This window comes from Anarrhichthys ocellatus, unplaced genomic scaffold (genome assembly GCF_004355925.1).
Source record: "Anarrhichthys ocellatus isolate YVR2014 unplaced genomic scaffold, GSC_Weel_1.0 scaffold33, whole genome shotgun sequence".
NCBI lineage: Eukaryota > Metazoa > Chordata > Actinopteri > Perciformes > Anarhichadidae > Anarrhichthys > Anarrhichthys ocellatus.
In genome coordinates, this window is record NW_022280063.1 from 1,144,846 (window position 1) to 1,167,728 (window position 22,883).

At 46.4% G+C, this 22,883-nt stretch overlaps 1 protein-coding gene across 2 annotated transcripts; it reads left to right on the forward strand.

The window, feature by feature from the left end:
* The first annotated feature begins 518 nt into the window (after window positions 1-518).
* On the forward strand, window positions 519-22,342 carry lrig3 (leucine-rich repeats and immunoglobulin-like domains 3). 2 transcript variants are annotated; one of them, XM_031865815.1, is made up of 19 exons: window positions 519-987; window positions 5,212-5,283; window positions 5,400-5,474; window positions 13,467-13,601; window positions 13,750-13,893; window positions 14,199-14,342; window positions 14,432-14,575; window positions 15,379-15,522; window positions 17,626-17,706; window positions 17,813-17,884; window positions 18,389-18,460; window positions 18,840-19,003; window positions 19,355-19,690; window positions 19,771-20,052; window positions 20,210-20,686; window positions 20,822-20,980; window positions 21,076-21,216; window positions 21,378-21,632; window positions 21,723-22,342. In XM_031865815.1, exons 1-19 carry the CDS (start codon window positions 779-781, stop codon window positions 21,965-21,967), a joined length of 3,351 nt encoding a protein of 1,116 aa, XP_031721675.1. In that variant the 5' UTR covers window positions 519-778; the 3' UTR covers window positions 21,968-22,342. The 2 variants fall into 2 exon arrangements, with proteins under 2 accessions (XP_031721675.1, XP_031721676.1); XM_031865816.1 differs by having other exon boundaries at window positions 19,771-19,890; window positions 20,525-20,686.
* Window positions 22,343-22,883: the final 541 nt, after the last annotated feature.

Consider the following 22,883-nt stretch of genomic DNA (forward strand, 5'->3'; position numbering starts at 1 on the left):
AGGGGTTATAATTAAAATGTAAGAACATTATACATTTAAATCAAAATGTGTTGTTATTGGCATATTAAAATGTAAGCAGCAATGTTGTAGCTGGTTAAAGTGGAGCTGATTGTGAATGAACATTGTGTTGGGGAACTTGTAGTAAGCCTACTGTTTCTGCTACAGTAAAATCTTACACATAGCAATTTTAAAGGGGACTTTAAATCAGTTAGAAACTAAAACAGGATGCTTTTCTTTTAACATCTTCACATTTTTAATTTCCCCTGACAACAGCTATGTGGATGAGCGCATAGCGTGTTTAATGTAAAACTCTAAATCTGGAAAGAAAACAGTAATTTGCCTTTTTTTTTTTTACTTACACATTGTCCTGCCTGGTAAAAACCTGCAGGATTCAGAGGCGGCAGCATGGAGGGACTACATGTCCCACGCAGCCCCTGTGGTCCCTCCCCCCGCATACCTCTGGTGTGTGCTCACGCTGCGCTGTGTGGGGATCCTGCACAGCACACGTTGCCCCAACAGCAGCAGCAGCGAGGCGCACCGCACCAAAAAAAAAGTTTCTCCACCGGAATGGGCAAGTTTCAGAAGACCGCTTTTCTTTTAAATTCCACATCTACGATCCTCAGAACAACAAGGGATTGGATATAACTGTTGATCACCCGCACCAGATTTTGGGATTAGTTTTTTTTGGTGATTTCTCACTTTTTGTTTTTTTGGGGGGGGATTGGTTGCGCTTCATCTGAAGAGAAAACTCAAGAGGGGTGTTCTCTTGTGTGTGGCCATGGGAGGGGAAATGTGTTCCCCGACGCAGGCTCGCAGTATTGCGAGGTTCTCCGTGGTTTTCCTGCTGGTTCTGAGGCTACAGTGCGGATCTGCTGCTCACACAAGGACGTGTCCCCCTCCCTGCGTGTGCATCGGGGAGCTTTTGGACTGCAGTCGGCTGAAAAGGGGCCACCTTCCAGACAAGATCCCGGAATGGACAGTTCAACTGTGAGTCCAGTTTAAAGGGCCTTTGCGTGCCATAACACCGTGATGTATAACGCGTTTTATATATTTTTAATTCATTGGTTAATTGCTTGGAAGATATTCTCACACCTCTGCACTTTGTGGGACGCATTGCTTATCTGTTTCCCTTCAGCACCGATGGGATGATCCACATTCCTGTAGTGGTAAAAACGGAATGGCTTGTAAACAGTGTTGCATGAGAAACAAAAATTGGCAACTTATTTGAATCTAGATCCGATCCAGTCAGTTGATTCTGCACAGCTTTTCCTCCCTCACCTGAAGGTACAGAAAGAAGAATCTGCTCAATAGTATGTGGCCAACAAATCTACCCTGTTTATCCGACTTAACACCCAGTCATGAATCTATGAATGTGTCTCAATGGGTTTTATTGATCACATTGGTCCTTGCAGCAGCATGTCAGGGTCCTCGAGGCCAACAGGGAAGCCTAAGCAGCCTTTCAGTGTGTTTTTTACACATCAAAGTGCTATTGTCAGTCCCTGCTAACCTCCCCATTAATGTGTAAATACTTCTGAATAAATCTCCCCGGTGCCTGCAGGTGGGGGCTTTGAAAGTCAGGCGGTCTCATGTATCACTGTAGGGTACAGGTAGTAGTAATGGTGCTACTAGCAGTGTTTTTGTAGTAATTACAACACTATTTGGCTAGAAGTTGTCAGTCTGTCTCCCACGTAGCGCGTACACAATTGCAACTAATAGACACCCATAATGTTTATAATGGTCTTGACAGTGTGGTTTACGTCCACGTTTGCATTCCCAAAGGATTGGCGTCAGATCAGTCTTCAGGTTCCAGCTTCGCACACCTCCAGGCCTTCAAAAGCCATCAATCAGATGCAGTCTGTGTGCAGCCTTGGACTGCTTCCTAGAGTAATGTCTCCATTACTCTCCTGTTTGCCTTCTGGCTCCACAAGATGAGATGAGGCTGAGCTCGGCCTGTTGAAGCAGAAAAACACCAAACACAACTTTTAATGGCATGTTCCTCGGTGTGTTCTCCTTTACAGATAATTATGCGTACTTTTTTTTATTGCCCTGCGTTAAGCTGCAGTACTTGATATTTATCGCTGTGTGTTCGGCTGTTGGAGCTCTTGATTCAGTGCCTTGTCGAAGCCGCTGCCCCGCTGTAGAATTTGAGTTTTTCTCTCTTTCACAAATGTGCTGCTCTGGAAACTTGACATTGCCAGAGAAAACAGACCCAGCCTGAGCCTCATAACCAAGGCCGGCCTTCCAAAGAAAATGAAAAAAAAAAGAAAAAGTTCCACATGGGGGGAAAAATTCTTTTCACTCTGGCATGCTAATTTACGAGTGGCTCTCCAGCACATCTTAAATCCCTTAAACTGCCCGACCCTTTGTTTTCCAGCACCCCATTATTTCTGCTGAATTAGCAACTCCAGAGCCAGCGATGGTACTGATTAAGTAGGAGCGTGTAGGATTAGTTCGAAACAAGCTCGCAGAAAGAAAAGGGGGAAGGAGAAAGTAGGAAGGAGAAAAGCTAGAAGAAGTGGGATCAAGTCATGAGTATCTGGGAGGTTGTTGGGGGGGGGGGGGGGGAATAGGCAACACATTTTTATCTCGCCTCACTTTTATAAGTTTGAGAATGAGACACGACTGTAGTTTTAACTTAAAAACATTATGTCCATTAATCTAAATCCATGGAGAAGTCAAACGAAACACAAATTTCTCTCTGGAGGGGTAGCGTCTGTAAACACAGACTCCCTTGAGACTTTAGTGAGCATTTATCAGAGGAATGCTGTTGTTTTTTTTACAGCTACAGAACATCTATTTGGCCAGGTATCACTAGTGCTCAGTAATAAAGACAGGAAGTAAGTTAGGAAGTAGATTTAGCGCCACGTTAGCTAACATACCCGGGTTGGAGCTACCAAGCATACCTGTGTCATAAACAATATGTGTACTAAGGGTAAACCGGTACACTATTTAATTTTGTAATAATTATAGAGCTCTTCGATTCATAGAATGACACGAAACGAGGACACTTCTTACTTTTGAAGAAAACACATCACACCTCTGGAGGTGTAGGCTATAGCCTACGAACTCCCTTATTAAGACTTTAATGTTCCAGATATTTTCTGAGGAATTTGAGGATTTTTGGACTTAACAAAATATTTTATTTGACCAGGTAACACTAATGACCAGGAGAAAAGACACGAAGAATAAGTACTTTGCTAATGCTTATTCTTGGTAAAAAAAAATTGTAGCTAGCAAGCTAAAGTCTGTCACACTGGCCTCCGTAAATCACAAATGTCACGGCCTCTAATGGAAACAACATGAGAACCACCGCCTCTATTCAGATTTCTGCAAACGTTCGCTCTTTTGCATTCAAACTTTTGGCTAACGTTAACTCACGTCTTTGGCTTCATCCACAAAGAGAGACATTTACGTCCCATTATTGTAATCTAAAACGTTACTGACAGCTCTAGTGACCTAAAGAAGTGGCTCATTTATTCACTTTTCAGTCTTTGATAAGAAAGCGGTGCGGCGCATTTTCACCCGGCCAGCAGATACAGACCGGAGCCTGTACGCAGCCCTGCGTGTTATCTTGCTCCGCTCAGAGCCCGCTTTGTGAGGGAAGTGGAAGTGTCAGAGCTACTTAGGGTTTATCTAGGGGGAGTATGATAGGACACCTTTCCCATATGGCCCCCAGCGCTGGAACTCCAGCAACAAAAACAACAACACACAGCTCCATGCTTGGAAAGAAAAGCAGCAGGGGGGGGGAGTAAAACTCTGGTTGAGTGGTTTATGAAACTTTCCACCAAAGGACAAAAACAGGCCCCAGAATATTCGACAGGGGTGTTTCAGACGTATGAAAGGCGTCCCTCTCGCTTTTTTCCCGGCATTGTGAATACATTACCAGTTGATAGGTTCTTCCCCTCCTCCCAGAGCTCCTTGATGGATTCCAGATGAGGGAGGTAAGGAGGAGGAAGGGTAGAGGGTGAGGGGGTGTAAAAAAAAAAGTGTCTGGCACCACAGCGTTGATCGTGCGCGGCAGCGTCAATAACTCCACCACTTTATGGCGCACGAGGCCCCGCTTGCCAGACTCCTTGAGCTGCTTTTTAGGCTGCTTTTCAAAACAGACAGCAAAACCAAAAACAAGAGATCCCCCCCCCCCCCCCCAGTGAGCTGCGGCCAAAAGACTGCTTCAGTCCAAGGCCAGGCTCTGCCGAGTTTGATCCAGACTCCGATCCAAAAGGGGGTTCAGAAAAAAATCAAGATGTAGACCAGAGCTCAGATACTGATTAAGACATTTAAAAAATGTCCAATATTCTAGAGGATATAAACCCTGACTAAGCAAACATTGCTAGAGGTTTGAGGTCCTGAACACTTCTTCAGAGAAAATGCTCCAAAATGTGTGAAATAGACAGAAACTAAAACCCGCTATCAATGAAAAACACATGTTTAAAATCTGTTAGATTTGCTTGGAAGTCCAGACACCAGAGAAGAGATCTGGTCCAAACACCGGCCAGTGCTGAAACCTCGACTCCTCGACTTTTTATCGACTTCCCTCGCCAGGTTTCGGCCTCCTTTCAGCACAAAGAGAATCTCGCCGCGCAATAACTTATCAGCTTGTCTGTCTTGGCTCTGCTTCTCAGCGGAGGCCTAGATATGAAGCGAGCTGTTTTGGCATTAATGAGGTTCTCTTCTGTGTTAGAAAGGAAGGGATGAAAAGTTTGTTTTGGACTTTTTCATTTGCAAGAAAATGACTTTAATCAGTCTGGTGCCGGTTCAGTAGTTCATCCTGAAGTGACATGTCTCCAGTTTGAATTCAGTGACACCCAGTCTCAGAAACAGATTAATAAAGTCCATTTAGAACCAGATGAACTACGTAGTTTGAAATTTGTTGAAAACAAAGATGGCGGACAGTTTCTCAGTGACTTCATGTTGACCTGAGTTGATATCTGAAATCTCCCGCTTGTGACAGTATGGCAGCAATACATCTTATTCTTGCTTATTTTTTCTGACCATTCTGTTTAATTTAATCTCCATCAGGTTTAATTACAGTGACCTTTCTGTGATGCATGCCCTCTGTTCACAGTGTCGAGGCACAATAGCACAGAGAATTTGTATGTAATTACGTTTTACTATGTAGGCACAAATGGAAGACTACAGCAGCTGAGAAACAGAGTCCATGGTGCATACTTTACCCTTAATTTTTGCCTCTTTTTCTTTTTCCCCTCACAGGGACCTGAGCCATAACAAATTGCAGGTGCTTGACGGCACTTTGTTTTCCAAACTACAACATCTAAGTGAAATGTGAGTACGCCTTGTGTTCTCAGCACTCTCTAGAGTCAACGCAGGACTTTCCAAACAGCCTCCATCACTGTCCTGCATGTGGAAAAAAACTGTCTCTTTTTCCTCAATGTGCACAGAAAGCTGAACCACAATGACCTGGACGCAATACCTGATTTGGGCCCGTATGCTTCGAACATCACAACGCTCATTCTGTAAGTAAAACCTTTTCTTGAAATTTCTATGAACGCCTCTCACTTCAGCCTGGCCCTGTGGATAATCCTCTGCCAGAGTTGTCGTTGCTGGTTAAAGTAGTGAGCTGGGAAGTGCCCCCCCCCCCCCCCCCCCCCCTTCTTTCCCTTTGGAGAGCAAACCCTTTTGGCTGATCCGGTTCCCAGACTGGGCAGTCTGAGACATGGCAGCCAGCCCCAGACGGGTCACGTGGGCGAAGACAAATACCATCAACAGAAATGGAAATGTTTTGTTTGGTGGCTGCTGCTGCTGTTGGTGTATTTTTAAACCTGGGGGCAGCGACGTAACGTCATGTGAAAATCCAAATTTGGTGATTTTTTTTTATATGGATGGATTGCAGGTTTCTGTGTGGCCTTTTGTAAACAAGCATCCACGAGCTCCCTGAAAATGTAACCATCATGTGATCTCGGCACATCACTTAAAAGAAGCCAATTAATCCCAGTTTTTGTGTTAATGTGCAGCAGAAACATGAACCAGCAGTGTCTGATACTGTGAGATTATTCATGGGGAAAAAAACCTTTTGACATGTCAGACTTGGTCATGCTCAGACTCTAACCAGAAGATGCCTTGGTATTTTGTTGTGCAATACGTGCTTTCGCAAGAACCCCAGATATTAGTGTGTGAAACCTCAACAATTTGATTTGCTTTCTGTGGCGTGTCTCTCCAAAAACAACGACTGACGTGAAGTTATTGTGGAAGAATGTATCTGTCTCCCAGCTCGATGAGGCATATTCCTCATCAAGCCCCAACACGAGTCTCCGCGGCAGCCACAGGGCACGCCAATTTGTTTGCACGTTTAGTGCCGGAGTGTCACTTCCAGCTATAAGTTTCAGCTCAGGACAATGAGCGGGGGTGTTTGCTTTACCTAAGGCAAGCTCTTTGCACCTTAGAAATCATATATGACTGCTTTATTTGAGGGTTGTTTTGTGTATTTCTTGATGTAAGTTTTCCTACTGCATGTGGTTACTCGGATTTTATTCGATTTAAAAATGGATTTGTTCCACTGGCCCAAGAAAAAAGATCATTTTTTCATTATTTGTTCCACATATCACCTGTGCATGGCCGCATTGTTACCTTAATGATTAGAAAGAGGTCAGCGGTTCATCTGCCACTGCTGCTTTGTTATGCTGCCCATGTTCCCTTGAGCAACTCTGGATTAAATTGCAGAGTTCCTGCACAAAAAAATCCAGACTTTCTCCAAACCATAATGTCTTTATATGATTTGTTGTTCAGTTTGGTTCACCCAAAGTCGTGTCAGTCATGTTAACTCTGCCTGAACATGCTCCAGATAAATACAAAAATGTTTTTGTAAACGGAGAACTTCGAGTTACAGAATAAAATCCAACACACTTATTCATTTCAAGATTTTCCTATTTTAAAATAAGATGTGTTATTGTATACTCTCCCTCGTGATTGGACGTTTTACAAACAAACATTTATCATCCATCCATCCATCCATTTTCCACCGCTTATCCGGGGTCGGGTCGCGGTGGCAGCAGGTCAAGCAGGCCGACCCAGACCTCCCTCTCACCGGCAACATGTTCCAGCTCATTCTGGGGGATCCCGAGGCGTTCCCAGGCCAGCTGGGAGATGTAATCTCTCCAGCGTGTTCTGGGTCTTCCCCGGGGTCTCTTCCCAGTTGGACGTGCCTGGAAAACCTCCAGTGGGAGGCGTCCAGGAGGCATCCTAATTAGATGCCCGAACCCCCTCAGCTGACTCCTTTCGACGCGAAGGAGTAGCGGCTCTACTCCAAGCTCCCTCCTGATGACCAAGCTCCTTACCCTATCTCTAAGGCTGAGCCCGGCCACCCTACGGAGGAAACTCATTTCGGCCGCAAAGTCCACAAAGCACATCAGCTCCCAGAACCCCTCCAGTAGTCTTGCGAGGGTAAAGAGCTGGTCCCCCTGCTGAGAACAGCCTGGGGTAAGCCCTGCTTTCCCTTCCTGAGCCGTCGGATGGTTTGCCAGAACCTCCTTGAGGCCAACCGAAAGTCCTTCTCCATGGCCTCCCCGAACTCCTCCCATGCCCGAGTTTTAGCATTCGCGACCACCGCAGCTGCAGCCCTTCTGGCCTGCCGGTACCTGTCAGCTGCTTCAGGAGACCCCTGGGCCAACCAGGCCTTGAAGGTCTCCTTCTTCAGCTTGACAGCTTCCCTCACCTCCGGTGTCCACCACCGGGTTCTCGGGTTGCCGCCACGACAGGCACCGATGACCTTCCGGCCACAGCTCCTAGCGGCCGCGTCCACAATAGAGGCTTTGAACATGGTCCACTCGGATTCCGTGTCCCCAACCTCCCTCGGGATGTGTGAGAAGTTCTTCCGGAGGTGGGAGTTAAAGACCTCCCGGACAGGGTCCTCCGCCAGACGTTCCCAGTTCACCCTCACTACACGTTTGGGTTTGCCGGGTCTTTCCAACCGGTTCCCCTGCCATCTGATCCAACTCACCACCAGGTGGTGATCAGTTGACAGCTCTGCTCCTCTCTTCACCCGAGTGTCCAAGACATACGGCCGCAGATCAAATGATACGATTACAAAGTCGATCATTGATCTCCGGCCTAAGGTGTTCTGGTACCAGGTACACTTATGAGCCACCTTATGTTAGAACATAGTGTTCGTTATGGCCAAACCGTGGCAAGCACAGAAGTCCAATAACGAAACACCATTCGGGTTCAGATCGGGCAAGCCGTTCCTCCCAATCACCCCCCCCCGCCAGGTTTCTCCGTCATCGCCCATGTGAGCGTTGAAGTCCCCCAGGAGAACTATGGAGTCGGTAGGCGGCGCCCTTTCCAGGACCCCTCCCACCGACTCCAAGAAGGCCGGATACTCCGAACTGCTGTTTGGTGCATAAGCACAAACCACAGTCAGAGCTTTGCTCCCCGCAACCCGTAGGCGCATGGAGGCGACCCTCTCGCTCTCCGGGGAGAACTCCAACACAGTGGCGCTCAGCCGGGGGCTCGTGAGCATCCCCACTCCCGCCCGGCGCCTCTCACCCTGGGCAACTCCGGAAAAGGACAAAGTCCAACCCCTCTCCAGGAGCTTGGTTCCAGAGCCAACGCTGTGTGTGGAGGTGAGTCCAACTATTTCTAGCTGGTATCGCTCCACCTCCTGCACCAGCTCCAGCTCTTTCCCCGCTAGCAAGGTGACGTTCCACGTCCCTAGAGCTAGTCTATGCCGCCAGCGATCGGCATGCCCGGGCCTCCCGCCCGACCCACCGCCCGGTCTGCATAGCACCCGACCCCAATGCTTGTCCCTGCGGGTGGTGGGTCCACAGGGTGGCTGCTCCATGGTGTTTATTCGGGCTGAGCCCGACCGGGCCCCATGGGCAAAGGCCCGTCCACCAGACGCTCGCCTACAAGCTCCCCTCCTGGGTCTGGCTCCGGGAGGGTGCCCCGGTTTCCCTGGTCCGGGCGAGGTGACTGTAGTCCGTGGGCTAACTATCATAGGGGTTGTTTTGAACCGCTCTTAGTCTGGGCTCTCCCCTGAAACCTGTTTGCCTTGGGAGACCCTACAAGGGGCTAATGCCCCGGACAACATAGCTCCCAGGATCACTGAGCCACTCAAACTCCTCCACCACGATAAGGTGGCGATTCGCGGAGGAGAAACATTTATCAGTAAAATGAATTGTTGCTAATAAACTACATTTGTACCATTTTGTTGAACCACGCTCACTCAATTGATAATCTAGTATCTAGTTTAACATAGTAAACACTAAAATGTAGTGTAACAGAAGCACAAGTAGTCACCAAAGTGGCTCAGTAATGTCAGATAAACAAATATCCACCTAAACTTTGCTAACATTAGCTTACATTAGCCTTACATTAGCTTACATTAGCCACCATTTGCTTCTGGTCGTACCAGACCAAGTAAGGCAGTAAGCAGCAAAACACCTGAGTGTATTGAACTAAATTAGGGTATGTTTTTATCAGAAATACAAGAAGTTGATAAAATTAGGAATACTAATAGTTTGCGTCACCATAGCTAATGCTAATTTATTTACCTTCCTGAGTTTTAAATAGGCATTCTAGCTAATAGCTACAAGCTAGTAAGCAACAGTTTCTCATGGTATCCCTCAAAAGAATTAGCTAATTCCATGATCTCTTTTGATAAAAAAGATATGACTGACATCCATAATTATATATTGTAAGTTATGCTTACACTGCCCTTTTGTGGAGGGATCACATGTAAATATACAGAACTATGGTTAGGCCTATGAGCTGCTTTCATTTTAAACATCAGTATCCCTCACAAACCTAAAAAAAAAGGCAGCACATTGTGAATCCATTAAACTGCTGTCGGTTAGTGAAGTCAGGAGCATAATTTATTTCAAATTAGTCAGAGCAATATGAAGAAACGGAGCACACACAAAGAAGAAATTCAAATTCACACTTGCTCTCTCACTCACACCGAGTGTGTCGGCCGCCCTCCTCCTTCAGGTTAGGTTTGCGCAGTGTGATTTTTCCATAATTTCTCTCCCTCCTTCAGTTCCTCCGTACTGGGAGGGTAGTAAAGAGGAGGAAAAAAAAAAGACCTCGGGGTATCGAATACCACTTATTCAAACAGCCAGTCAGACATCGCGGCAGCTCTCGCCGACTCCTTTGACCTCGCAGCTCCGAGTGAAAACAAACGGCAATAACCCTGCAGCTGGTAGTAATTGAGTCGTGATCATCTTAATTAATTGAACAATTTCCCAGGAATTTATGGAGGGGGTAAACCCCGCCGCCACTAAATCCCTCTGCCTGTGTTCGGGGGGGGGTTCAACAAATGACCTGGAGATTCCAGGTCTGATTAGGTGAACCTCTTGGTATGTCTACGGAAATGAGAGCCTTGTTGAAGATGAGAGTTACGAACCAAAACAGCAGCGATTATAGTAATAATCTGTGGCGTTTTCATTATAGATATATGTGCGATGGGGATTCAGCAACGGCTGCAACCAACGAAGAGTTTCATAAATCTGTTGGTTGTTTTTGATGTTTGATTTTTGATAAAGTAACAGAAAGTTTAATTTATTCTACAGAGCAGACACGCAACAGTAAAGCGGGCTTAGCGACAAAGAAAGGACACATTTTCATAAATCAGAATGCAAAATGTATGTATGAACTTACACAGCATTCATAATTTGAAGTTGCGCACTACAGAAAGACATTGACACATCAAGAATTCTACAGCTCCCCTGTCATTTTGTGCGAAGGGCCCTGCAGCCCTGCTTCTCTCTCTGCTCCGACTGGGAGTTGACGTGTTCAGATGATCAGCGATCTGAGTGAGATATACAGTATGTGTGCAGAGTTTAATATGGCATCTCAACAGCGAGCGCAGCCCTGGTTTTCATTACAGGCGCCACTGCAGAGAGAGGGAGTCATCAGATGGCTTCTCAAAACTCTGTTCTTTTTCCAATAGGAAATACCACACACACGCACACGAACGCACCACCACACATATGCACACACACACACACACACACACACACACACACTACGAGCGAGACGGTTTTAGAAAAAGCGACTTTCCATTTAAAGAACTTCCCCGATTAAAAGCATTCGATTTTGCTCTGTGCTTCGCTGGAAACACAAATCAACAACAACAACAACAAAAAACTTCTCCATCATGGATCAAAAAAAGGCTTTACCCTCTAACATTTTAGGTATTCAAGTTCTAATGAGGTCTGGAAAGTCTGGGAACATGTGCAGATAAAGATTTTTTAGTTAGTTATCCAAAAAAAAGAGTGTTACACTGACTTTATGTCATGCATAGGAAGCGTTTTGTGTGGTTGTAATCAGAGCAGCGCAACAGCATTGATTTTTCCCGCCTCAGTTTAATAATGAGTACGCATTCTATCAATACTTGTAAAGCCTTGGGCTGTTATTGACACATGGCCCGTCCTCTATTGACTTCCACTAACTGCAGCAAAGCCCTGCAACCACAGTTGTAATGGCACTATAACACGTTATCCGATAGCGATGTGAATGCACACATTTCAAGTGTGTGTGTCATTGAAGTGTACAATGTCGGGGCCTGTTTGTGCGCGGAGGAGACGGAGGAGCACTCATTGAGCTGTTGTGGGGACGAGAGGGGGAAAAGGAAATGAGTTCGCAATTGTCTGGCCGTGCAGTCACACAGAGTTCATGGCTGACTACAGAAGAGTGCTGCAGAATAGCCGTAACGAATCGGAGAGGGCTCATAGGATTATGGAATAATAACTTGGTCAGATTTTTGATACCAACTCGAACTCCGGGGTCTGTCTCCTCGTCCTCACAGACAGGAAGTGTGCAGCAAGCCCCTCTCTCTCCGTGGCTTTACTCCCCCCCCCCCCACACACACACCTGAGAGAAACTGGAAAGACTGGTTCTTTCCCACCAGGCCGCCTCCCCTCTCTCAGCGACCAGTCGGGGGAACATGAAAACCGAGATACAGGTGGTGCGCGGTGCTTTTGTCTGGGACCTGGGGGCCGTGGTGCGTGGAAGGTCCTCTGCAAATCTCCAAACAAAAGAGAGCTGCCTGTGCGCCGTTTCTTCATTGCAGACAACGATCCGTATTGTACTGTCTCCGCGTAGTGACTGAGCACTGAAAACTTTCTGAGTATTTAGTATAGAGAGATGATGTCAGGGGAAGGTGGCACGATAAGGGAAAAGGCCCTGCATGCCTGCAAACCAAAAGGGCATGGTGAAATTTCCATTATGCAAGGCATGCTGGCTGGTCCGTGTTCATACACTAAACTCCATGTAACAATATAACAATTTAATCTAGCAATGATTTGATTTTAAACTCTTCTAGTGCATCAGAAAGAGTTTTATTCCGACGTTGCCCAAACTGCCATCCGTCTTGTGTCTTAGTTGACTCGTGAATCCTCCCCTCTGTGCGTTGGATTCAAAAGATTGCCAAAAGGTGACACAGACTTTCCAGATGGGGAACCCGGTTTACGAGATACGTGCCCTGAGAGCATTCAGTGTGTGTGGGGGAAACGGGTCACCGAGTTCTCTCGGTGTTACCTCACAGGGAAGTAGGTGAGACAGCTCCGTTTCACAGCAGCGTGGTGCCGCGCTGTCTCTCTGCCTGAGGTGGATGAAATGAGTATAAAACCTGAGAGGTGTGTGTCAATAGACGGGTAATAATACCTGATTTTGCATATACCTGAATTTGGGAATAATCTGCGTTTTCATTAATTATAGAAATAGGAAACCGGTAGTCAATCGATAAATCGTCTAAATGTTTCATGACAGCTGCTGCTCTCGTGAAGCCTGTCCTCGATGTTGTTTTTTCAAGGGGCTGCTGGAAAAGTGAATCAGAAAAACTAACAGCTCTGGAGGGGGGGAACTGTAACCATCGCAATGAATACTGAAAAACGAGGCCTGTAGTCTGGTGCATTGGAGGGAATTCCCCCCCCCCCCCCCACTCTCTCTCTCTCTCTCTCTCTCTCTCTCTACTGCCGAGTCTCATACACAAAGAGGGCACTGTACGGGCTCTGTTTATAACTAAGCAGTCCCTGCACTGCAATTTAGGAGGCGTGCAGCTCAGGAAATTGCTGGCCTCTGCCGAGGCATGCTTTCACTGAGGGAATGGTATTCATCAGCCAAGTAATTGGCAGGTTACCTTTTTAAATACCTTGTTGGTAATTACCTTATAAACAAAATCACACATCGCTAAACCGAAAGGTTGTTTGGACTTGGTTTGAAGAGCTCGCAACATTGATCATACCGAGCAATTTGTAGGCATACCTGGAAATATGCATGCAACATCAGCAAAAAAAAGAAAAGAAAAGTACAAATGCGTTGCACGCTGGGTGGTAAATTGCAGCTTTACAAGCGCGTGAGAGTTTTCCTTCTTTCTTTTTTTTTTTAATACCACACACTAATTGAGGGACTTGACTGTTTGCATATCTGGAAACATGACACCAGTGTGCGCCGCTAGTCCAAACACACAGTATTTTTGTCATTTATTGGAGCGACGGTGTCTGTATTTTCAGAGCAAACAACAGGATCACCAGGATCTCTGTGGAGCAGCTCAGGCCCTTCCTCACCCTGGAAACGCTCGACCTCAGCAACAACAACATCGTGGAAGTAAAGGCCAGCTCCTTCCCCGCTCTGCCTCTCAAGAACCTGTGAGTGTCTCTAGTTCTGTTTGTGCGTGTTGAACATTCAAAATGCACTAGTGGGTCTGAATGGTGGGAAAAGCCCAAAGTGTATGCATGTTTCTGTGGTTGCAATACGGCTTTTATTGTGTCTCCTAAATGAATCTTTCTCTCTCAGGTTCCTCAACAACAACCGTATCTCATCACTGGAGACGGGCTGCTTCACCAACCTCTCTAGCAGCCTGCAGGTTCTTCGGCTCAACCGCAACCGCATCTCCACCATCCCCGCGAAGCTCTTCCAGCTGCCCAACCTCCAGCACCTGTAAGTTTACAATTTACAAACATTGCTTAATTTCCTCGCTATCTCTCTTCCACAGCAAGACTTTCTCTGATTGGCTGACAACTGACTACTATATCTATATGCCAGTATATCTAATTTGCTCATATATTGGCATTTTTGGAAAAATGGCTGTCGGCCAGTTGGTGTTATTTTGTGAGTTCCAACATGGTCTTTATGCTATATGTTTTAGGGTACTGTTACATTATACAATACATTGTAAAGTATCTGTACGTTTTCCTTGCTTGTGCTTGTGCGCTTACTCGTCTGTCTGTGTGTGTGTGTTTCAGGGAGCTGAGCAGGAACCGCGTCCGCAGGGTGGAGGGCCTGACGTTCCACGGCCTGCACGCTCTTCGCTCCCTGAAGATGCAGAGAAACGGCCTCAGCCGCCTGATGGACGGGGCCTTCTGGGGCCTCGGCAACATGGAAGTCCTGTAAGCAAAGTCTCGTGCGATGTGCATCGAGTTCTGTACCTCCAAATGTGGCATAAGGTCTCATTGTGTGAATGTGTGTGGGCCTGCAGGCAGCTGGACTACAACAACCTGACGGAGGTGAGTAAAGGCTGGCTGTACGGCCTGCTGACTCTGCAGCAGCTCCACCTCGGCCACAACGCCATCAGCAGGATCCGACCCGATGCCTGGGAGTTCTGCCAGAAACTCAGCGAGCTGTGAGTCCACCTTCCCCCCCTTCCCTTTGCACCCCCCCTCCCTCTCATTATTCCCTCCTCACTTTCCATTCACACTCTGAACTCCCAACACTTCTCTGTGTCGCCCTATCCTCCCCTCTGGCACTCCCGCCTGCCCTTCCTCACACTCCAGTTCCTCTTGTCGCCGACCCCCCCCCCACCACCACACACACACACACACACACACACACACACACACACACAGACAAAGCAGCATCTCTTATGCTCTGCAAGTGAGTGCCAACATTAAGCCAACATGTTACACACCCCTTTCTCTTTTCTCCCGTCACTTGAGCCAACACACCGGCCTCCGGAAGTCCCTCTTCTTCTTCTTCTTCTTATTGGAAATTCCATTATTAGTCGCAGTCTTTCTCTGCATCAAACACTACGTTACCCACAAATGTCTGCGATCTACCCCCTCATCAACACACATTCCTGGAAGCAGATTGAATTTCCTTTGTTGTGGCTCTTGTTTACAGCAGTGGTCAGTTCAGTGTTTGCAGTGTCTGGAGTGTTTTTCACAGATAGGTTGTTGTTCTTCCCCCCCCCCCACCCACCCACCCACCCCGTGTTTCTCTCGCTCTTATCCCACAAAGCTGAGAGTAAACAAGCCGCCTGTTGGCTGGCTGGACTTGCTCAGCTATTTGATTTGTTCTCATCTAAGTTTACTCAAAAAAACGCATTTGTTTCCCGAGTTCTGTTTTGTTGCATAAATTGATCTCCTCAAACTCGTACAAAATAAGTTGAAATCGCAATTTTACATGTTTTTGTTGTCTGTCCTACAGCGACCTCTCCGTCAACCATCTGTCCAGACTGGAGGAGTCCAGCTTTGTAGGCCTCAGCGTGCTGGACGAGCTCCACATCGGAAACAACCGCGTGAGCTTCATTGCAGACGGGGCTTTTCGCGGCCTCTCCAACTTGCAGATGCTGTGAGTTAAATTCAAAAGTTTCATACAAAAATACTGTGCAAAAGGTTTTCCCAATGTTTTTTTATTACAAACGGAGGACATATCATTTTTTTTTACTTTTAACAGATCAAGACTGGCAGTCTGTTTGCTAGTTTTTGTGCTAATCTCAGCTAATCCTGTCTCAAGTCTAGCTCCGAAAAAGGGAATAAGCCCAAATCTTAAAATGTCAAACTATTCCTTTCAGTAGATACTTTGTGTGATTCAGTGTTTCAGCTATCTATAACATTTAATGCAAGTACAAGTCCCTAAAAAAAGTAAGTGCGATAACCCCACCCCCATCCCCACCCTCTTTAAAGCCCCCTCAACCATCAATCCGCTGCCTGAGTGGAAATATCCTGCCTGATTTGTTTTGGGGATGTGAAATAGATTACTGTGTTGAGGTCTCTCCACACACATAAAAAAAAAAAAAAAAACTCCGAGAGGCATAACCCCGACCTCAACAACCCCCCCATCTCTCCCCTTCCTCCGCCCGACCCCCCTCTCCCACACCCACATACACCCATCCCCCCCTTTCCCACAGAGGGGCTCCGTAACATTTCCCCTGGTTGGGATTTTTTTTTTTAACTGGAACCAAATGTAAGCTTCACTGCTGAGGTCACCGTAGGGCAGGTGTGCAGCTAGGTGGACATGGATAGCTTCAGGGCTTCAAATCTACCACCCCCTCCCACACACACACACACACACACACACACACACACCCTTCTTCAATCTCAATCAGCCATAACCAGGCATGTCGAGGAGGAAAATAGCAGTTTGAAAGCATTATGGCAGCTGAGGGATCAAAGGAGGCAATTTCTCTGCGAAATTCTTGGCTTTTAGAGATTGTTGCTTGGTGTATTTTTATAGCAGTTATATAATGTGTCCATATTTTTTCAGCCGTCACAATTTTGAGTTTGATAGCGGAAGATGTTTCAGGCAACGTGAACCATAATCGTCAGGTTCAGTCACTCAAAATCAAACAGCAAGAGCTTTTTCTTGTAGAGCCGCTAAGAAAATCCATTAAAGTAAAGGCAGAGAGACTAATTTCCGTTTGCTGGTTGCACCAGCAAGTTTAAACTTAGAAGTTTAAAAGTTACATTATATCTATCTATTTATGTAACACTAAATTGAAACACACAAACTGGTTCTTGCAAAGAGATTATTTTTTACTAAATATTTACCGTCTGCCAGATGTGACTGTTAGCAAACTGAACCCGCTAGCAAAACATACGTTAGCTTCCTCGCTGTTTGACACATCAAGGATGAAGAGTAAAAGAGGTTGATGGTTAAGCTAGCTAAATTAACTATGAATTTATGGAGAAAAATTGTATTTTAGAGTTAATTGTAAGATGTTAGTTGGCCAACATCCCATTTACTCTTTACTCTAAACGAAGCTAACGTTAGCTTTGTTAGTTGCTTCAGTTAGCTTCACGAACCTTGCAGTTCCTGGGTGTAAATATTTAGAATTAACTATTCTCTATTTAAAAATAGGTTTGTGTGGTTTCATTTTAGTGACGTGTAAACCGGCAGTTAGTTAACACTTAAGTTATAACTTGGCAAATATTAAGGAGCAATGCTCTGCAGGTTTACATATTCATGAAAATAGCTGTCACTGTTGAGGTAATTTGATTAGAGTTCACAAAAAGCAGAGGGTTTAGCAACAGAAATCTAACTCTTTTTCACAGAAAGACCCATAGAAATATAAAATATCACAGATGTTAGTTGGAGGATCTGTGGCTACACTTTTGAGGGTAACTCATACATATTTGAATTGCATGCAGAGTATATTTATCCCCTCAAATTAAGTTTAAAATGCAGCACACATGTTATATTGCAGCATTTCCTTGTAAACTTGTTCTACACAACACAGAAAAAAGCCATTGCAGACTTTTAAAAGCGCCGCAAAGGCCAGGCAGGAACTTCCTGTAAGCCATGGAGCCGCTTTGAATATAATTTGAAAGTCTCGAACATCTCCCCCTCACAAGAAATGTAAAGCCGCATAAAGTTTTATTACCATCGCAAGTGCAGTTGTTTTCTGGGTGTGGATTTTTTACAAGGTGGTCTGTCTTTGTTTTCTTCGGAAAGGGATCTCCAAAATAATGAAATCTCCTGGACCATTGAAGACATGAATGGCCCTTTCTCTGCTCTGGACAAGCTGAAAAAACTGTGAGTTCACTATTGACGTTAACATGATGTTTCACCCTGGACCGGGTGACTTTATGGAACATGAAGCAAAAGTTTGAAATTGATTAGAATCTTGTCTTTTTCCCAGATTTCTCCAGGGTAACCAGATCCGCTCGGTGACCAAGAAGTCTTTCTCAGGCCTGGACGCGCTGCAGCACCTGTGAGTCGGCCTCGAGTTTCACTGATTGTTTCCATAAGTCCGAGCTGTAAACTAAGCAGGGTGAATCACACGGAGACACACAGGCTGTTTGTTAGAGCCGTACACCCAAACTGTCTTCTCCCATTCCTCCGCTTTGATGTGGAATGGAGAAAAAAAACTCCACCATTAGTATCTTTACATGTGTGCCAGACTATATCGATCACCAAGGCAAGTGGAGTGAACTCTCTGTGTATGTGTGTGTGTGTGTGTGTGTGTGCGTGTGCACAACAGCTGCATTTGATTCTAATTAGAGTTTTTTCCCAGCCGCTGCCAGAGCTCAAAGCAGCCCAGAGTTGGGCCTCTCTTGATTAACACAGCAAACTGCTGCCCAGAGTTTTATTGTTCTGGAGCCCAGACTTTTTTCTCCCCCCTCTCGATTGAAGTTTTTGTAGCCTTCACTCTATACGGCTGATGTACGCAGAAAAAAGCTGCCATCTTACCAGTCCTAACTTCTTTTCTCCTCAGAGATTTGAGCAACAACGCCATCATGTCCATCCAGGCTAACGCCTTCTCTCAGATGAAGAACCTGCAGGAGCTGTAAGTATGAGCATGTTTAAGGATGGCTTTAGTTAGTCTTTCAGTGTTTATGTGGGACAGAGCACCAGGTGAAACTCATTATGGTCTGCTGGGAAAGCCAGCACCAAACAGCGCTTGCTTCAGTGTTATTAACGGCTTCACAGGTTCCTTTGTCTCCTTCAAACTACAGGATAGTGTCTGGTATAAAGCCATGCAATGGAATTTTTTAATTTTTCCAAAATGATTGCGACTTAACGTGTCATGGCGTTGCGCTGAACACACCTTCCTCTGTAGATTCCTCTCAAGACGAAAATCACTGAAAACCAATCATTTAAAAGTAATATTTCTATGTGAATTAAGTTTTTTTTTTTTTTTTTTTTGGTATCTTCTCTCCTGGCAGGCGTCTGAACACCTCCAGCCTCTTGTGCGACTGCCAGCTGAAGTGGCTTCCCGTCTGGGTGGCAGAACAAACCTTCTTGCCCTGCGTCAACGCCAGCTGCGCCCACCCGCAGATGCTGAAGGGCAGGAGCGTGTTCGCCGTCGGCCAAGAGGAGTTTGTGTGTGGTAAGTGATGCATTCACTTGGAGTAACACCTTTACACACACACACTCACACAGGTTTTCCATTTACGAGCTGACCCGGATTGTTCAGTATTTTCCTCCCCGGCTCCTGGTCAAGCTAATGAGCCTCGTGAAGAGAACGCTATGGAAATGTACTAGGTGAAGTTTTCAGCTTTCCTCGTTACCATAATAGAGATCTACTGAGGACATATTTCAGTTCAGTTTTTCCCCTTTCAGATCTACCATCAAAACCCCCCCAAAAAATGCACCAGACATGGCTAAATAGCCATTTCCAGACCTGAACACATACGTTTTATACAGGCATTTAAAATTCTCCCTTTTGTTATCTTCCCAGACGACTTCCCAAAGCCTCAAATCACCGTACAGCCGGAGACCCAGTCGGCGCTCAAGGGTACCAACGTGACGTTCATCTGCTCGGCGGCCAGCTCCAGTGACTCGCCCATGACCTTCGCCTGGAAGAAAGACAACGAGGTCCTGAACGACGCGGAGATCCACAACCAGGCCCACTTGCGGGTGCAGGGAGGCACGGGGGGCGAGACGGAGGTGACGGAGTATACAACCACCATGGAGCTACGTAATGTGGAGTTCTCCAGCGAGGGGAAGTACCAGTGCGTCATCTCCAACCACTTTGGATCGTCCTATTCCACTAAGGCCAGACTCACTGTCAACAGTAAGTTTGGGATGGGAGAAGCCAATTGGTTGATCAAATTCTTAAAAGATTCTAATATAATGTCGTTATCTCATTTCCAGTGCTCCCTTCCTTCACCAAGATGCCAATGGACTTGAGTATCCGTGCTGGAGCAACAGCCAGGCTGGAATGTGCCGCCGTTGGTCACCCTTCCCCTCAGATCGCCTGGCAGAAAGACGGAGGTACCGACTTCCCTGCCGCCCGCGAGCGCCGTATGCACGTCATGCCGGAGGACGACGTGTTTTTCATAGTGGACGTCAAGACCGAGGACATCGGCGTTTATAGCTGCACGGCTCAGAACACAGCTGGAACCATTTCTGCAAACGCTACGCTAACTGTGCTAGGTGAGGAGCGGCACTTTCGGGGCAAAAAGGAACTCTTTGTTTCAAGCTTCGATTTTAAGTTGAAAAGTAGACTGTACGTTCATGAATCATTCTGATATTTTTAGTTCCTTGTCACACTAACTTCTATTCTATTCTGCTGCTGTGGTCCTCCTTTCAGAAACACCTTCCTTCTTGCGGCCCCTCATGGATCGCACTGTGGCCAAGGGCGAGACCGCCGTCCTCCAGTGCATAGCTGGCGGCAGCCCTCCCCCGAGGCTGAACTGGACCAAAGACGACAGCCCCCTAGTACTGACCGAGCGCCACTTCTTCGCAGCCACCAACCAGCTCCTCATCGTCGTCGACGCTGCGGAGGCGGACGCCGGGAAGTACACTTGCGAGATGTCCAACGCGCTGGGCACAGAGAGGGGCAACGTTCGGCTGGCGGTCATACCAAATCCCAACTGCGACTCCGGAGTGCAGGGCGGCGGGGGAGTCGGCATGGTGAGCGGGGCCGGATCGGACGGCGACGGGTGGACCACAGTGGGAATCGTCATCATAGCTGTGGTGTGCTGTGTGGTGGGCACTTCGCTGGTGTGGGTGGTCATCATCTATCACACCCGGCGACGCAATGAGGACTGCAGCGTCACCAACACAGGTCGGTGCATGATGGTTGTTCGAGTTTAGCCTTCATTTTATCAGGGTCAACAAAGGGTTCCCTGAAGAAGTATCACCGAATCTGTTCATAGAAAATGAAAGTGTGTGACATAACTTTATGTCCTTGCGCTCCCAGATGAGACCAACCTGCCCGCCGACATCCCCAGCTACCTGTCCTCCCAGGGAACGCTCTCCGACAGACAGGACGGCTACATCCCATCAGAGAGCGGCAGCAGCCATCAGTATATGGCTTCGTCACTTAGCGGCTTCTACCTGCAGCCTAAAGACATGAACGGTAAAACACCTGGCCCTTTCTTCTTTGTCCTTAAATTGAATCCCTTTGCAGAGTCACGTTTTTCTTACACGATACGGTTCCTTCAATCCGTACAGGTTTCTGTCAGCTTGATACAGGAAGTGAAACAGACATGGAGGCAGCCATCGATCCTCTGCTCTGCCATTATCAAGGTCCCATCGGCTCACTGCTTCGCCGAGAGAATATGTACTCCGCTGACCCGTCAGAAGTCTTCACAGGTCTGTATAATACTTCCATTAAATAGAAAATGTTACTCTTTGACTGTTATTGATGTAGAACATTATATAACATATTATATTTGAAGTACAGTCATCATTATCTTTCTCACTCTCTAAAGGAACTAATATTTCCCCCCCTTTTTTTTTTTTTTTACATTCAGGCTGTTCCATCGATCAAAAGCCCGTCTGCATCGACTCCTACAGCGGCAGCCTGACCAACTCTAAAATGAGGGACTACTTCCTGTCTGAGCATTTTGACCTCTGCTCCTCCTCGGTCCTGATGCAGCTTCCCAACGCCAGTCTCCACCATGGCCCCCCTCCCCAGCAGAGTGACCGCCGGCCATCTGCGGAGGAGGTAGAAGCCAACGACTACGGGAAGCCTCACGAGTGTCTTTCCCCCTCCAACAACTTCATGGGTAGGTCTTAAGTCGATCGTTTTTTTCCCAAACTTTTCCAGATGTTCTCTGTACATTGGTCTGACTTGTCATTGCCCCGATCTCTCTCAGGAACATTTGGGAAGGCTCCTTGGAGGCCTAATAAGGACTTTTACCCGGGCTTCCCCCCGCCGTTGGTGACGCATAATGGGATTACTCTGCACGAGAACCCATACGCCGCTCCGGACGCCGATTCCGACCTGGAGGAGAACATTCTCATCAAGGACTCGGCCTCCGACCAGAACGACAGCGTTTATGAGCAGCCGTTTGACAGCAGCAGGACGGATCCCTTCCCGCAGCGCAGAACGAGCACTTAGCTGAGTGACTCATGAAGAGGACGACCAAAAAAAGAAAACTTCTACCTCACTGAATGGACACTTTTGCAATAAAAGACTCCTGAAATGTGCAACGAGTGAATGTAACGGACAATTATGATGTTCCCAGAGAAAAGTAAAAAGGAGCATATTAGCAGCTGTTCGTCAAGGACGCAGCTTCAGCTAAATAATATAGATGAATATATACTTTTTTTTATATAAAGTTTATTATATTTTGTAAATTGTATATAAACAGATTCCATTATTTTTGCTTACCTTTTTGTGTACGAGTATTTTGCAGCCCTGCCTATTCAGTTATTCCAGCTTTGAATGAAGCAAATGTTTTGCACATATGTAAACAATAAAACAAAAAAACACCTTTAATGTGTGCTGCTGCATTCACTCAAGAGCTCCGAGTCTTGATGTTAACCGTCTTCATCGTGCAGGACGTGTGTTTGAGATTTCGAGGACGCGGTGCTGCTGGTGGTGGGTGTTGAACGCTGGCCTTCTAGAGCAGAACCACAGACCGCCAAGGACGCCTCAGGTCTGTCATCAGTCAGGCCCCCCCACCAAGAGAGCGAGACAGAGACAGAGAGGATGTTTAACTGTTTGCTATCACAATCTGGTTCCATGTAGTAGTAATGTAGTAGTAGCTGAGAGATCGGTATTAAGCGTACTGGTAATTATAGTATTAAATGCAGTAGTAGTAGTAATAGTAGGTGCAGTGGCAATATTTGATATTTTAATATGTGCTCAGAATTTTCAAGTCTGTCTTAGTAATAAGTAATAATACCATGCTCGCATGCCCATATGTACACTGGAACTATTACTCCAGCTATGATTCACCGCCATTGTGAATAAGACGACTGCAATCGCCATCATTAATAATGACACTCTTAATTAAATGCTACTTAAATTA